This window comes from Zalophus californianus, chromosome 1 (genome assembly GCF_009762305.2).
Source record: "Zalophus californianus isolate mZalCal1 chromosome 1, mZalCal1.pri.v2, whole genome shotgun sequence".
Classification (NCBI taxonomy): domain Eukaryota; kingdom Metazoa; phylum Chordata; class Mammalia; order Carnivora; family Otariidae; genus Zalophus; species Zalophus californianus.
Genome location: NC_045595.1, coordinates 14,748,154 through 14,763,473, shown reverse-complemented (window position 1 = coordinate 14,763,473; position 15,320 = coordinate 14,748,154). Strand labels below are relative to the sequence as shown.

General features: G+C 57.7%; 1 protein-coding gene and 2 long non-coding RNA genes across 8 annotated transcripts in view; 1 reads left to right on the top strand and 2 right to left on the bottom strand.

The window, feature by feature from the left end:
- PBX4 (PBX homeobox 4) overlaps nt 1-5,867 on the top strand; it is a 49,559-nt gene extending 43,692 nt beyond the window's left edge. For 3 of the 6 annotated variants that reach the window (XM_027584215.2, XM_027584218.2, XM_027584216.2), the window contains exons 6-7: nt 2,829-2,985; nt 3,188-4,859. In XM_027584215.2, coding sequence (XP_027440016.2) covers nt 2,829-2,985; nt 3,188-3,585 — 555 coding nt within the window. In that variant the 3' untranslated portion in view covers nt 3,586-4,859. Of the gene's footprint in view, nt 1-2,828; nt 2,986-3,187; nt 4,860-5,731 lie in introns of those variants that run through there. The other 3 variants (XM_027584217.2, XM_027584220.2, XM_027584219.2) reach the window with 2 other exon arrangements.
- Nucleotides 27-4,957, bottom strand: LOC113916939. Its single transcript, XR_003518079.2, has 3 exons — nt 4,853-4,957; nt 2,252-2,836; nt 27-1,850 (listed from the first exon to the last, which is right to left on the bottom strand). It is a non-coding gene; the product is annotated as an uncharacterized LOC113916939 (long non-coding RNA).
- A 1,546-nt stretch (nt 5,868-7,413) lies between the features above and the next one.
- On the bottom strand, nt 7,414-10,888 carry LOC113916938. Its single transcript, XR_003518078.2, has 3 exons — nt 10,571-10,888; nt 7,821-9,032; nt 7,414-7,723 (listed from the first exon to the last, which is right to left on the bottom strand). It is a non-coding gene; the product is annotated as an uncharacterized LOC113916938 (long non-coding RNA).
- Nucleotides 10,889-15,320: the final 4,432 nt, after the last annotated feature.

The following is a 15,320-nucleotide window of genomic DNA, read 5'->3' as shown; positions in this document are numbered from 1 at the left end:
GGATGCCCAAGGAAGTTTATTAACTGTGTGGAGCCCGTGGGTGGAGTGTGAGGTCCCTGAGGCCGCATCAGTGGAGTGTAGAGTCTGGCCGTCAGGACCTAGCACACACTTGTATCGCAGGGATGTCGTGTGCTGCGTAAGAGAGCTGAGCATGTGTTAGCACAGGAAGAGAAAAACAACTTGGAGCAAAATTAGGACTGAAAATGATAGACCAGCTCTCATGCCAGAGTACCAGTTCAGCTGTACTGGGAGAAGTTCGGATGCATGCGTGCTTGATTGTTTCTCCAGCGGTCCAGAGCGCGTGGCCAGGGTTGTGCAATACCGGGCAACATCTGTCTCCACGTGGAGGGTGGGTGGGGGTACAGATTGGAGATGAGACCTGGACAGCCTTGGGAGGCCCTGCAGTCTGGACCTCCAGCGTCCTCAGTGGAATTGGGAGCAAGGGAGGGGAAGCGGAGGGGAGAACCCAAGAAACATCTCAGAAGGTTTTAAAGTGGGAATGGTGAGTACAGGCGGCTCACGAGGCAGGATCAGGCCGCACCCCCAGGGCAGCAGCCCCCGAGCCTCTGGCAGCAGGGCTCACGGCGCTAATGCTAGGTCACTGATCATCACCCACGGTGCACTTGAAGGGGCTGAGTTTCCAGCCCAGTCTGGCTGCCTCCAGAGCCCGTGCCCTTAGCCAGAACTGTGTCCCAGCCCCGGCCAAGTCCAGCTGCGACAAGTCCAGGGGCCCCCTGGTAGCAGAACCTTGCAGGTGTCGCGGTCCCCCTGACTTCCATCACCCTGGACTGCTCTGGCGTCCTCGGCACCGAGGCCAGCGCTGAAGCAAGGGGCGCACCTCTGGGGCCTCAAGGCTCCGAAGAAGCGTGAGGTGCGGCAGCTTGTTTGCCACCTCGTGCAGCTGAGGAACAGCCCGATTCGTTTCAGGCTCTGGCGCCTCTGGAAAGCAGATGGGTGTTGGGTCTAGACTTCATCTGAGGAGAGGGTCAGTTGCCAACGAAACTAGGCACGTTCCAGTGACTTCTCCTCTGTGCTCAGGCCCTAAGACTCCCCCCCCCACCCCACACACACACTGACCAGCAGCAGAATTCTGTGCCGGGAGCCCCTTCCCCATGGTGGCGGGTCCACCAGGTCTCAGGATAGCATGAAATGGCTGACAGTTGAGGGGGGACTCTGAATTTAGGGTGCAGGTGTGCAAGCTGGGAGGTTCACCTAAGGAGAAGGTAATGGGGGCACCCTGAGGGCAAGGGGTGTCACACGTGAGGCCACAGACGTTTTCAAGATAGAATCAGCTGCCGCTGCAGCTGAGGCCCGAGGGAGAAAGGGGCAGGGTTGCCAAACCGTGGACGGGGAGACGGGCGGAACCTGCAGCGGGCTCGGCCAGATGGGCCTGAGAGACTGGGCGGGGGCGGCTGGTGGCTCCGGGCCACACCGACGGAGAGGATATCTGAGAGCCTGGGCCATGTCCGCACCTACTTGAGGTGCCCGTGTTGGGGTGCTCCCCATGGACAGGGCGGACACTGGCCCGGGACCAGCTCTCCCCCAGCCCCTGGGTCTCCCATCTGCTCAGAACAGGGCCAGCCTCCCTGCCTCGCCCACATGGGAGGCTTGCTGTCTGCTCCCCCTAAAATGCCAGTTGAGTTACCATGGAAAACTGCTTGCTGCCATTCCTCTGCAGACTCAGTTCCACAAAGACGTTCCAGCACATTCCTCATAGGTAGAGGGAACCAAGTGCTGCTCTGGCCGCCCTCACACCCGGGGGCAGGCAGGAGGAGACACTGCGAGGGGCAGGAGCGCACACGGGGCTTTTTCATTTCATGGCTAACAATGGAGAAGATAACGTGGAGCACCTGGGTAGGCACATTAAAGAAATACATTTTCAAAAAAGAAAAGGTCATCAAAACCCTGCCACTGTTATTTCTGTTGGTTAAACCACACATACGTCACTGCAGGGCCCCAGGCCTTACTTTGGGATATTGAAGTATTTCCCGTTGTGCCCTTCTCCATAGGAAGGAGCTGGCCCAGGGGCTCACTGATTCTGCCCCCAGGGGAAATTTTCATTGTCACAACCCTTGGGTGGGGGCTGCTGGCATCTGGGGGTGGAGGCCAGGGGTGCTGCTCAGCACCCCACAGAGCCCAGGACGGCCCCGCAGCTGAGAACAACCCCAGGGAGAAGCCCTGGCCTGGTCCTGGAGCAGGTTTGGGGTCAGCTGGGCTCAGCCCCACTCAGCCCCGGGGCTCCTGCACCTACCGAGCCCGCTGGCTTGTAGGATGGCTGTGACCGCGGCTGTCCCCAGCTGCTCCGAGGATGTGACAGGCGCTTAGCTCAGTGCTTGGCTCCTCCCCGCTGCCCTGTCAGTTCATCCGTCCGTGTCATCCTTTGAGAAGTTTCCTTAGACTGAATTCCCAGGAGTGGGGTTACTGGGTCCCTGGGGACACATGGCTCCCTGGCTCTCACTTTCCCCAAAGAGCAATCCAGAATTTAGTCTGTTCCTGCCCCTGCAGGGAGTGGACGCTTGGCTCTCCACACGTCAGACGTGCTGTTTCCTTCCAGCTCCTTCCCGCCCCCATCCCAGCAGCACCTGGTAGGACAGGCCAGCTCGGGGTGACCTCCAACCACTGTGGCCATTTCCCTGGGTCCACGATTCAGTCAGCACCAGCTTCTCGGTCCCAGCCTCTTGCCTGGCCCCAGCGCTACGTGTTGCCACTCAGAGATGTTCCTCCTGGCCATGGGAGCACGGGCACCTCAGAGAAAGCCCACCATATGTTCACGTTATCTCATTACTGGGTCAGCTTTTCCAGCGACTTCTTTCTCTGTGTGTCCACAGGTCTCCAACTGGTTTGGCAACAAAAGAATCCGATATAAAAAGAACATGGGGAAGTTTCAAGAAGAGGCTACCATTTATACGACTAAAATGGCAGTCGACACCACCAAAGTCGGGGGCCTAGGGAGCCAGGCTAGCTGCCCATCAACACCCAGCCCCGGTGAGTGAGGCTTCCCAGCCCAGGGACTGTCCTTCATGCATGGCCGCTGAGCTGTGCAGGAAGGGGCTGCAGGAGACCTTCTCTCTGGAGCTGAGGCCGGTGAGAGCTGCATTCCTGGCTGAGGGGCTGGCAGATCCCACCTGAGGAGCCTCTGTAACTTTGGGGCTGGAACACTTGTCCTGACACCTCCCACCCCTTCTAGGTCCCTCTGGTCCCTTCCCGCTGACCAGTGCCGGGGATGCGCTTATCACCCTGCAGACACTGGCCTCTCTCCGCCCCGCCCCTGCAGGAGGCAGCTTGCGGTCCCAGGTGAGTCTCAGGGCACAATCCAAGGATGCCCTTGAGGTCCCTGACTCAGTGTTGGGGCAGAGATGCAGAGCCCAGGTGGGTGGTGGGTCCTGGGAATGGGCCATCTTGCCAGCCACCTCTCAGCCTCCACAAGGCTCTCTCAGACGTCCCAGCAATGAGGAAGGGCCCACTGGGTACTTGGTCTGTTGTCTTGATGACTACAGGTTGGCGGAGTGGCCTCAGGGGCATGGCTCTGTGGGGCCCGCTTTGCCAAGACCTGTGCCCTTCACCCCCAGTCCCAGGACTCAATAACTCCCAGTAGCTGCTGAGTGGTGGGCCCGAGGCAAGGGCTGTGGCTGTTGGGAAGGAGCCCTCCCTCCCAGCGGGCGTCTGTACCCTGAGTGGGGCGAGGAGACAGGCAGACAAGGCCCCGACCATTGGAACACGGAGCCCTACTAGGCTCAGACCCTCCACCACATCAGTGCCTTGGCCTTGCCAGCCTACTGTCCCCTCACCCGGGGCCCAGCTAGGCCAGAGTGAAGATCCATTTTGGTGACTGGGAAGAAAAAGCCAGGGATCACGGGCATCTCAGACATGCCCTCTGGAATTTTCTTAGGGTGTCAGGCAGTGTGTTGGGCTAGCCAGGATTGGGGGACCCCCATCCCTCTCCTGGCCCCTGGTGCCTCCCCAGCATCCTGCCATCTGTCACCGGGGCCTGGCCCACATGCAGGGTCACAGGCACAGCTGAGATGTGTCCATGCGGATGCAAGGTTGTGTGGCATCGGCAAGGCCTTAGCCCACCTTCTCCTTCACAGGAGTGTACCCTACAGTGCCGGCTGACCCCCCCACTGATTTACCCGCAGCCCCTAGTTGGTGCAGGAATGGATGCCTGCTGGTGCCATTTGGCAGGACCTGGTGCAGGGCGATGCATGTGCCATCGCCACGGTAACCCTACAGCCCATCGTGAGCACCGGGGCAGAGCAGGGAGCTCTGGTGCCACCAAATGGCCCAGCCTCATCTTGCTCTGTGCCTTCCTGGGGCCCAGTGCCTCAGGTGTGATGGGTGGGGAGCTGATAGACTAGGTCCATCCTTACCCCTAGAACCAGCCCCAGGAGATCTGGAGCTGCCTAAGTCCCGATGGGGTTTCCCTGCACCATGAGGCAGGGTCCTATCCTCCCCACAGAGTAAGTGGGAATGTCCTTGGTCTGGTGCGGACACCCCTCCTGTGCTGGGGGGGGCACAGTTGCTCTTTCAAGAGAGCCGTCCCGAGGGCTGAGGCTGTCTGGCCGGAAGCTATCGCCTCCACCCTGTGACCCGAGGAACGTCTGGGCTGCCCTTTGGCTTCCAGTCCCACGCCTGGACACTAGCCTGTCACCCCTCAGTCCTGTGGACGGACCTGTCCCTTCACCACCCACGGCCTCCTTCCCGGAACACAGGCCTGCGGGTGTCCATCGAGGGCAGGGTATCCCCCTGAGGTCGGTGCTCATCCCAGCCACTTCCAGTCGGAGGGGCCAGGCACCCCCGTGTCACGGGATGAGGCAGCTCCCTCAGGAATACAGCAGTCTGTCCGTCCGCTCACCTGACCCTGGCCTCTGAAGTGCAGGTGCCATGGCAGCACCAGGGGACACGTGGCAGGGAAGAGCTGAGGCGGGGAGGGGCGAGGGGCAGGGTCCTTGGCCTGGTGGGATCCGATGAGGTAGAGGGCACTGGCTGGAGGGCTCAGCCTGTAAGGGAAAGTACTAGAGAGAGGAAGGGAAGGAGGAACTCGTGTGGCCTCCTGCCAGCTCAGGAGGAGCCGAGTGAGGGTCACATGCAGGGTGTGACGTCTGCACACCTGGGAGCAGGTGGCTCGGACAGAAGCCACCCTGCAGCGCAGCTTGGGAAGGGGAGTGGTCCTGCTCTCGTGGGCTGCAAAAGGCCTCGCCACGGAGCAGACTGCCCTCGAAGAGCCATTTTCAATGATGTTTTCCATTGCAGTTGGGGGGGGGGGTCCTGTGGACAAATATCCCAAGACCGCATGTACCCGCCACTGTCCCCACACCGCAGACAGAGCCCCTGTGCCTGGGAGCCGTGGCTGCTGCCCTTCTGGCTGCCCAGCCAGACCCAGCGTCCAGCCGGGTTTCCAAGCCCTTCTGGCTCACTGCCTCCAGCCATGATGATTCAGGGACCGTCATCAGCTCCAGGCCGGACTGGGTCTGTCTCCCCCTCGATGTGCAGAAGCCTCGGCTGCACCACAATGCCACATCAGTCCTTGACCAGAGCCCCGGCAGGTGGCCAGTGGAGGCCTCTTCGTGCTGGGGAAGGGCGTTCCCGTCAGGGCTCAGGCGGCGAGGCCAGCTGTGACCCAACAGGGCTCCTCAGTCCCTCCGCTGGCTCCTGGCTCCTCTTCTGGGTTCTTCTCGGGGGATGTGGGGGGGCGCCATCCGTGGCCTTCTGATGCTCAGTCTCTGTCTTTCAGGCCCGGGGCGGCTGCCAGGGAGCCACCCCCCCAGTGTCCACCGCTTCACCTGCTGGAGACCCCGGCATTGTCAACTCAGACGCATCTAATTAAGTTTTGGGGACGAGCAGAAAAGCGGACCGGGCGGCCTGCCGTGGTTTGCGGGCACTCGAGTCTTTACTGTGCGTGCAGCTGATTATTACCTCAAAAACCCAGAAGCGCAGCAGGCAGCAGGCGCCATCCTTTGCTTGCCGGCCGGGCCCTGAAATGGGCTGAGATGCTGCTCATTTTCTCAATTCAGTTTGGTTTTTTAATAGTAATTTTATGCTAAGACTGTGAATTGTTTCTTCTAGGACTTGTCACAAATTCTCCCATTAAAGTTTTGGACTTATTTTCACGTCGATGTTGTTCACACCAGATTTGTTCCCGACGATGGCAGTGCGGGGCGGGGCCGCGCGGCGCGGTGTTGGCGTCACGGTTCTGTCCTCTCCTGTGTCCCTTCGTGCGCCGGCACCCCGGACACTGCCTTCCCCATTCTCTTCTGTCGCCTCATTCCATATGCTCTTGATTTCCGCCTGCGGTGAGCTCCGAACTTCCCTGGGGGTTGGGTTTGTATTTTTTTCTGTTAATAGAAGTTCTACCATTCTCCACTGACACCCTGGCCAGGGTTTTCCTCCAGTGAATGAAGCGCCAAGGCAGGAGCCTCTCGGCCTCGGCGTTGAACGTTTAGCTGGTTCCCATTTTACGGCTGTGGCCCACGGTGCCGCTCAGCTCGGTGTCTCTGTCCCTGGCTGGGTCTGCTCGGGTGGCAGCTGAGGACCAGCCCTGCACATGCTCTGGGCTTTCCTCCTCGCAAGGCTCGATTTGGGTTTTCTGTCGTCTGCGACCGGAAGGTGGCAGCTGACTCGCTCCCCTTTCCGAGGTGCCAGTCCTCAGGTCCGGCCAGCCCGCCTCCTGGCTTCCTGCAGCCCGAGATTCACTGACAGACCAGGGGCCTGCTTGAGCGAAATGACATTCCAGAGAAAAAAAGAATAAACATGATCAGAAGTCTGGGGTGGGCTCAGGGCCAGCCTCTGGGAGAAGGTGCCTTTTTCCCCTTTCTTTTTTGCTTCCTTCCTTCCTTCCTCCCTCCCTTCCTTCCTTCTCCTTCCTTCCTTCCTTCCTCCCCCCTCCCTCCCTCCCTTCCTTCTCCTTCCTTCCTTCCTTCCTCCCCCCTCCCTCCCTTCTCCTTCCTCCCTCCCTCCCTTCCGTCTCCTTCCTTCCTTCCTTCTCCTCCCTCCCTCCCTTCCTTCCTTCGAGCACAGTGGGTGGGGAGGGACAGAGGGAGAAGCAGACTCCCCGCTGAGCAGGGAGCCCAACTCCACCTCAATCCCAGGACCCTGAGATCATGACCTGAGCCAAAGGCAGATGCTTAACCCACTGAGCCACCCAGGCGCCCCCCCTTTCTTTTTATAAATTGTGGTAAAATATATGTAACATAAAATTTGCCATTTTAGCCATTTTAAGTGAATCCAGTGGCATGGATTACATTCACAATGTGATTGTGAAATCACCACCTGTATCTAGTTCCAGAACATTTCCTTCACCCCAAAGGATACCCGATCCCCACGAGCAGTCACTCCCCAGCCCCTCCCCCAGCCCCTGGCAAGCACCAGTCTGCTTTCCGGGTCTATGGACTTGCCTGTTCTGGACGTTTCCTGTCAGTGGAATCATACACTCCGTGGCCTTTTGTGACAGGCTTCTCTCACTCAGCGTCAAGGTTTGCGAGGTTCACCACGTTGTGGCGTGTGTCAGGGCTTCCTTCCCTTTTATGACAATAGCCCACCGGAGAAGGTAGCTTTGAGAGGAGACCGTAGGGCGGTGAGCCCGCGGGCGTGCAGAAGGCGGGCCGGGGAGGCTGGGCTCTGGCCCAGGTGCCCACACAGCTGGGGCGGGCGAGAGGGGCCAGCCGAGCAGTGGGCGCCTCGGGGGCTGGGTCTCCACAGGCCTCCCAGCTGTTGAGCAGAGAGCCGACTGCGGGGGGCGGGGGGGGGGTGGTCAGCAGGTCCTGTGGTCTCCCGGGGTGGGGGAGGGTGCAGGCAGGGCTGGGCGGGGTGGGGGGGGGACATACCTGACTTGCTGTTGAGTGGGAGTGGGGGTGGCCTGAGCCACAGGGAGAATAGCTGGGATGCCAGGGGGGAGGTAGCTCGGCGGTGGACCGTCAGGGTCGGGGTGTCTGTCATACAGCTGGGTGTTTTGGTTGTGTTCAGGACAGAGAAATGCGGAAGTCCGGACGCGAGAGGACGTCATGGAAGACAGAAGGCCGGATTTCAGGAGCAGGAGAGGTGACGGCCAGGCGGAGCGGCGTGCGTTGAGTGGGGCGATGGGACCACCCAGTGCTTCGAGAGAGAATCAGACCCCGGAGCACAATCGGGTGTGGAGGAGATTCCCTGCGAAGATGGCCAGGGGCCGCGCCACGTGGGAGGGAAACTCCCACGAGTTGGCCGCGAGCCCTGGGGAGGTCTTGGCGGTGGGAGAAGGTGGGATGCGCCAGGACAGGTCGTCTGGGCAGCAGAGAGGTGTGAGGGAGAGGCGGAGGGTGCGGGCGTGGAAGCCAGCGAAAGCCTGCGTTCCCCGGGAAACAGACAAAGCTCGACTGGCGGGTCCCGGGCTGGCGCAGCCGCCCTCCCACGGCTCGGCCTCCGCTCACGGGCGCCCTCTTGTGGCCACGGCGCGAATTCGGACCGTGCTTCTCTGGGGCACAGGCCTGGAGCTGGGTCTTTTGGGGGATTTTTAATTTGAACGAATACCTTAGCTCAAATTCTGCACATAAAGTTGCACTTTATTAACATTTTCTATTGTGCTATTCAAAACCGCCTAGGGGCGCCTGAAAGGGGCAGTCTGTTGAGCCTCCGACTCGTGTTCTCTGCTCAGGTCTTGATTTCAGGGTCCTGAGATCCAACCTCGAATCAGACTCCCTGCACAGCGCGGAGTCTGCTTGAGTTTCTCTCTCCCTCTGCCCCTCTCGCTCGTGCTCTCTTAAATCAATCAATCAACCAATCAATCTTTTTAAAAACCCGCCTAAATGTGGCCGCACAACAATCATCGAGCCATAAGTCTTACAAGAGTGCAGAGGAGTCACTCGGCACCCCTGAGCTGGCCATGCAAGCGGAATGGGTGCTGATGGTGCCTCCATGCGACAGATGGGGACGTTGGGGCTCAGAGGCTTTGTGACCCGCGCCCCCGGGGCCCCCAGTCAGATACCGGCAGAACCAGACCTGTGATCCTGAAGGCAGTACTCTTGGGACTGCTCATCCATGCAGCTGCTCAAGAGGGCAATTTTCTAGAATATATGAATAATTAAAAATGTACACACCTTTCTCCTCAATTTCTCTTCTAAGAATTTTCTACAGATACATGTCTACAAGTGTGCAAATATATGTGTATGAGAAACGCAAAATGAATGCATTTCTCGCCACATTTTTTGTAACTGCAAAATATTGAAAACAATTGTCAATTGAAGACTGTTTAAATCAATGGTTTGTTCCCCAGCCATGCAGTGGAATATTATAAAACTGTTAAAAAGGCAGAAGTGACTTTTCCTCCATGGTGCATTAGTGTAAAGAGTACTGAGAGTGACAGTTTATGTACATTTTTGAAATGGGGTGGGGGGAGACTTTTATCCAAATATCTCTGGAAGGAGACACAGGTCACAGCCGTGGCCTCTAGGGAAGGAACCAGGGGCCTGGGGGTTGGCATGGAAGGCAGTCTCTTGTTTCTTCTTATACCCTTGGGTAGTTTGCATTTAAAAAATTCCATGGGAATGCAAGCTGGTGCAGCCATTCTGGAAAACAGTATGGAGGTTCCTCAAAAAGTTGAAAATAGAGCTACTATACGACCTAATTGCACTACTGGGTATTTACCCCGGAGATACAAATGTAGGGATCCGAAGGGGCACGTGCACCCTAATGTTTATAGCAGCAATGTCCACAATAGCCAAACTATGGAAAGAGTCTAGATGTCCATCAACAGATGAATGGATAAAGAAGATGTGGTGTATACACACACACACACACACACACACACACACACACACAGTGGAATATTATGCAGCCATCAAAAATGAAATCTTGCCATTTGCAACAACTTAGCATAAAAGAGGCTTTTATGCTAAGCAAAATAAGTTGATCAGAAAAAGACAATTATCATATGATCTCACCGACATATGGAATTTGAGAAACAAGGCAGAGGATCATAGGGGAAGAGAGGAAAAAATGAAACAAGACGAAACCAGAAGGGGATACAAAGCATAAGAGACTCTTAATCTCAGGAAACAAACTGAGGGTTGCTGGAGGGGAGGGGGGTGGGAGGGATGGGGTGGCTGGTGATGGACACTGGGGAGGGTATGTGCTATGGTGAGCGCTGTGAATTGTGTAAGACTGTTGAATCACAGACCTGTACCCCTGAAACAAACAGTACATTATATGTTAATTTTTAAAAATTAAATTAAATTTTAAAAATAAAAATAAATTAAATTAAATAAAAAATTCCAAAGAGGCTGGTGTAGGGACAGGAGTTGGAGCCCCTGAAACTCTGACCACTCTTCTCAGTCAGTCCTGCTCATTATCATCCCACCAACCTGGGGGCTTGGCGGTGCATGCATGATCAGGGGTTTCACCTGAGAGGGGACCCATCAGGAGAGGGAAGTGGAGGCCACAGCACCCGGAGGAGATGAGGGTGGGGGTGTCAGAGGTCCAGCCGCTGTATCCCACCACCGACCACCAGGGGTCGCCGTGGCCCACAGACCCTGCAGAGAGCACAGAGCGGGGGGCGGGGGGGGCCCGAGACCTGCCTCCCCCAAGGACATAAGACACCCCTCACCTTGTGGTTGTGCTGTCCAAGCGCTGATCCACGTAAAAGGCCGGGCTCAGGGCAAGGAACGGGACCTCATTCGTCACTATTACTGTTATTGTTACTCAACTTGTCTCTTCTCGCAATGCGTCTCTGTGAAGCGGGAATAGAAAGTAGGGCTCAGTAGGAATCTTGTGAGCACATCGGCGCAAAGCGCTGAGGACGATGTCCACATAGGGGGCGCTCTCAGAAGGTCTGTGCTATCTTGTCACCATTTCACCGAAGGGGACCCTGAGGCAGGAACACAGGAGGCCGCTCGTCTGACCAAGATAGGCCTGGCTGTGAGTGCCGGAATAAACCTGAGGGTGGACTCCTCCCATCTCTCTGCCCGTTCTCCATGCGGCCGCCAGAGGGCGACCTTACAACGTGAATAGGATTCAGGCCTCTTTACTTACCTAGCCGGCTTCCCTCTCAGAATCCAATTCCCCCTCTATCTTCCCCCCCAAGGCCCAGCAAGGTCCGTTTTTGGCGTTATCTCTCCCTTCGCCAACCTCCTCACTACCCCTTCCATAACGCCTTCCCACCGCAGGGCCTTTGCCCTGAGCGCCTGCCCGAGCGCCCTCTCTTCTTTGCGCTGAGCGCCTGGCTAACTGCTCTACCGCTCCTGGAGACTCTTCTGCTCCCAGCCCACTCCCTCCCAGCCCTTCTTCCCAGACCCTGACCTCTCAGAGTCCCTGACTCCCTACTGACTCCTCCCCAGGGGAGCCAGCATCCCAGGACTTCAGCCTAGCAAGGGGCGGCTGAGATGCTGGGGGCGTTGTCCTGCCTTGCACCTCATTATCTTCTGGGGTAGAGATGGGGCAATTCCAGCAGTTGCGGGGGTCCCCCAGTTGCCCTGAAATCACGGGTATGAGAGTGGACTGTGTGTCCCTAGAGACAAGGCTGCCCCTCTCCGGCCTCAACCTTATGACTGCCTGGTCGATGGGGAAGTCCTGGGAGGAGAGCTGGGCTCCGTGTGTGGGGAAGGTCTCCGGCTTCAGGCATCTCACGTTGATCCTGGGTGGAAGTTTCCCGCAGCTTCTGGTTTAATTTCTTGATCACTTCCGGACCAGGGCAGAGTTAGGGGACCCGGCAGGCACTTGGTCTCTGTCCACCTAGACCCCTCCCCTCAGTGACCCACCCGCTCTCAGAGACCTCATCTGCCCCATTTCCAACCCTGACTGTGGCCCCTCCCCTCATCTGACCCCTCCCCTCAGGTGGCCCCTCCCCTCCGCAGCCCCGGGTTCATCTTCTATCTGGGGTGTTGGGCCCGCCCCTGGATCCTGACCCCGCCCCTTCTCGCCCTGAAGCTCCTCCCCTCTGCTCCTGGCCCCAGGCCTTCTCCATCTCCAGGGAAGCCTTAAGGGTCATCTGGGACAGAGGGGAGGGCCAGAGACGGGTTCTGGTGGCTGCCGCCCCTGGGCCCCGGAACCTCTCCCCAGGCCCTGGGGTCAGAGGGGCCCAGATCCAAACCTCTTTCAGGTTTCCCTCCAACCCTCCCTGCACCCCAGTCTCCCACCTCTAAGAACGGCCACAACCCCCTAGGGCCACTAAGGGTGTGATCTTTGAAATAAGGGGTTGGAGGCCCCCCCACATGGGAATTTGGAGGCTCCCTATGCCCAAGCCCTCGTTGAAATTTACAGATTCCCTGGGCCAGTCCATGGGAAGATTTAGAGGGCTCCCACGTCCAGGTTGCAGAGGTATGTCCAGGCCCAAGTTAGGTGGGTGGTGGCAATTTGGCAATTTCAAGGTCCCCACATGCAGTTTCAAGATGGAAAGTCCTCATGGGCCCTGATGAGGGCCCATTCCCAAACCCTAGTAAAGATTTCTGTTCCCCTAAGATTCCAGGAGGTGTTTCAAGACCCTCACACCAGAGCCCCGGAGGAATTCTGGAGGCCCTCAGACACTGGTAGGGAAATTGAGGCCCTGATTTAGGTGCTTTGGGGAGCTTTAACTTCCCCCACTCAACATCACTGCAAAGCTCTGGGGGGTGGCAGTAGCTGAGGGAGGGAGCTGGGGCTGCGTGGGACACCCCATCTCAAATCCCGGCCCTTCTCCTGCACGTTACTGAGGGTGATAATTGCAGTTAGTGAGCACCTACTGCATACCAACTTGCGTTCAATAAGACCTGAAGCAGAGGGCTTCGGTTGTCGGGCCAGCAGCTCTTCAACTGAGGGAAACTGAGTCTGTGAGGTTGACTGGGGACAGGGCCTAGGTTTGACCCAAGCGGCCAGGTTTTATGTTCAGGGGTCCCTACGTTAACTCAGCAAGGGGTCGCCCAGAGCCCCCCACCCCACTGAGAGGGACCATGGGAGTCATGGAGGATGTGTGAGCAGCTGAGTGACTGGAGTCTCTGGAAAGCTGGAGACACTCGGGCCCACCAGCTCCCCCTTTGGCCTCCAGGGGATGCCCCAGCCCAAAAGATGAGGTTGCCCAGTCCCCTATCTTGGTGCCAGTAAGAAACAGGCTTCCACTTCTAGTATCTGCCAGTGTGACCCCAGGACACCAAGTTAACTGTCTGAGCCTCAGCTTCCCCATCTGTAAAGTGGGGCAATAACAGGAACAACCTCACTGGGAGGAGTCAGTGAAGAGATGTAAGTAAAGTGCTTTAGCATCCAGTAGGTGCTCAGTGGATGTGTAGGGCCTTCTGCCCAGCCTGTGTGGCTCGGGACAGGTGGACAAGCAGATAGCACTGAAACAGGGCACAGGGTAAGGAGCACATTTTGGGGAGAGACATTTGCATCCCCTTGGGACACACTGAACCCAAAGGGCCTGGGGTCCTCCAGAGGCCCGGAAGGGGTTGGACCCACAGAGGGGTGTAGGTGCAGGGTGCTGCCTGACCTCCCTTCTTCCCGTGAGAAATCTGTCCATTTATAGGCTCTTGGCTGTAGGGCATAATAGCCATAAAGGGGTGAACTCCCCATCGTCAGGGTCACGCAAGCAGACAAGGAGTCTCCAACAGCCGCTGGACGAGGAGGCCAACCCAAGAGGCTTGATTCTTCAAGGACCCCCTCGGAGGCAGGTCACAGCCTGATGACATGAGACAGAGGGTGGCACCACCCAGCAGCTGGATTGCTCAGACGACAGGTTCCAAAGAGCTAGAAAATGAACATTCCTCGGCTCTGGGCGCCGGGCAGGCCACTCCTGCTTGGTGAAACGTAAGCTGGGCCTGGCCCCATGGACTGCGTGTTTTTCCAGTGGCTTCTTCAGCCACAGCCTGACCACAACCTAGATTCCGTTGGGTCGGCCATTTCCAAATGTTTGTGTTCGGCCGGGCCAGATGGCAGGTGGGGGCCAAGGCCAGGGGCCCAGGCCTCCCAGAAGGGAGGAGAAGCACCCTCGGGCCTCTAGCTGGACGTGCTCTGCCTGAAAGCCCCCCATTAAAGCCTCTCAGCAACCAAATGATAAGGTATAGGGACGATCTTACTGAAAAAACCCAGGGGGAGCTTTTGTGCAAACACATGACCCCTGGCAAACCGGCTCATTTGAGCCTCACTGTTCTGTCCTTCCAACTTTAGGGTTATCTTGGGACCAGGTCAGCAGCTAGTTTCGGGTAGGAGGCCGGGGTTCTGTATGTCTACCTTGCCTCCCTGTAGGACGCTGGGCAAAGTACTTCTCTCTCTCAGCCTTGGTTTCCTGAGCTTTAAAATGGGGCTAATAATGGAAACCTTTAAGGGTTGTTAACGGGATTCAAGCCAAGAGCAGGTGCTTCACAAACCTGAGGTCTCTTCTATCCCTCCTGGTTGGAGTTGGCTCTGCCTCCCCAATCTGACTAAAGAGCTCCCTGAGGTTATGGGCTGTATCTTCAAGAAGAAGTGGTGAACTGGGGTTTGTCTGACTGTGTCATTCCCCTACTTAAAATCCTCATGGACAAAAAGTAAACTCTAAAACAGCATACAAGACCTTTGGACATCTGATTTTGGTTTGGCAAACTCCTATTCACCCGTCAAAACCCATATCAACTGCTCTCTCCCCCAGAAAACCTTCCCTGGGCCCTCCTCTTGGTTTTCCCAGCCCCTGGCCCTCCTGCTGGCCCACACCTGATGCCACAGGCTGGGATATCTGTACCTGGCTTAGCCTCGCTCTTTAGAATGGGGCTCTGTGAGGGCCAGTCCGGGGGCTGAGTCTATGCATGATGAACCCTTGTATCCACAGCTCTACACATAGCATCACATGTGCACAGCTGTGTGTGTGTGTGTGTGTGTGTGTATGTGTGTGTGTCCCTGTGCTGGGCCCCAGGATCAGCAGCCAGGCCAACTGCCCCCAGACCACCTGGGACACCAGCGTCCTTATGCGGCAGGGAGAGTGGGCTGAGCAGGGCCTCTTTATGAGGGAGCCTGGCTTGGCTGGAAGCTCACTGCTTCACTGACGTTCAACCGGAAAGAACTGGAGGTATGAGCAGCCAGCCTCGACCCCCATGGCTGGCACCTATGCCTTGAGCCCCACCATTAAAGTTCAACCTTCATCTAGGGCAAGAAGGGAGGCTGGGGCCCCGGGGAAGGGCTGAGTCCCGAGTAGGAGCCCCCCTCCCACGCCTTGATGGAGGCCCCACCGGGCAGCCTTCAAGGACATACCTGAGGTTTGGCAGCCCCCAGCCGCCGGCCCCCGGGGCTGAGTCAGCAGGAAGGGATTCAGGACTTCCCAGGAAAAGCGGCTGGGACCTTGAGGCCCCGCAGCCCCCAGCCCCCCGCCCGCGCCCTCCCCAGGGCTGCAAAAGAGCAGGAGGTGCCTTTTGTGCCCG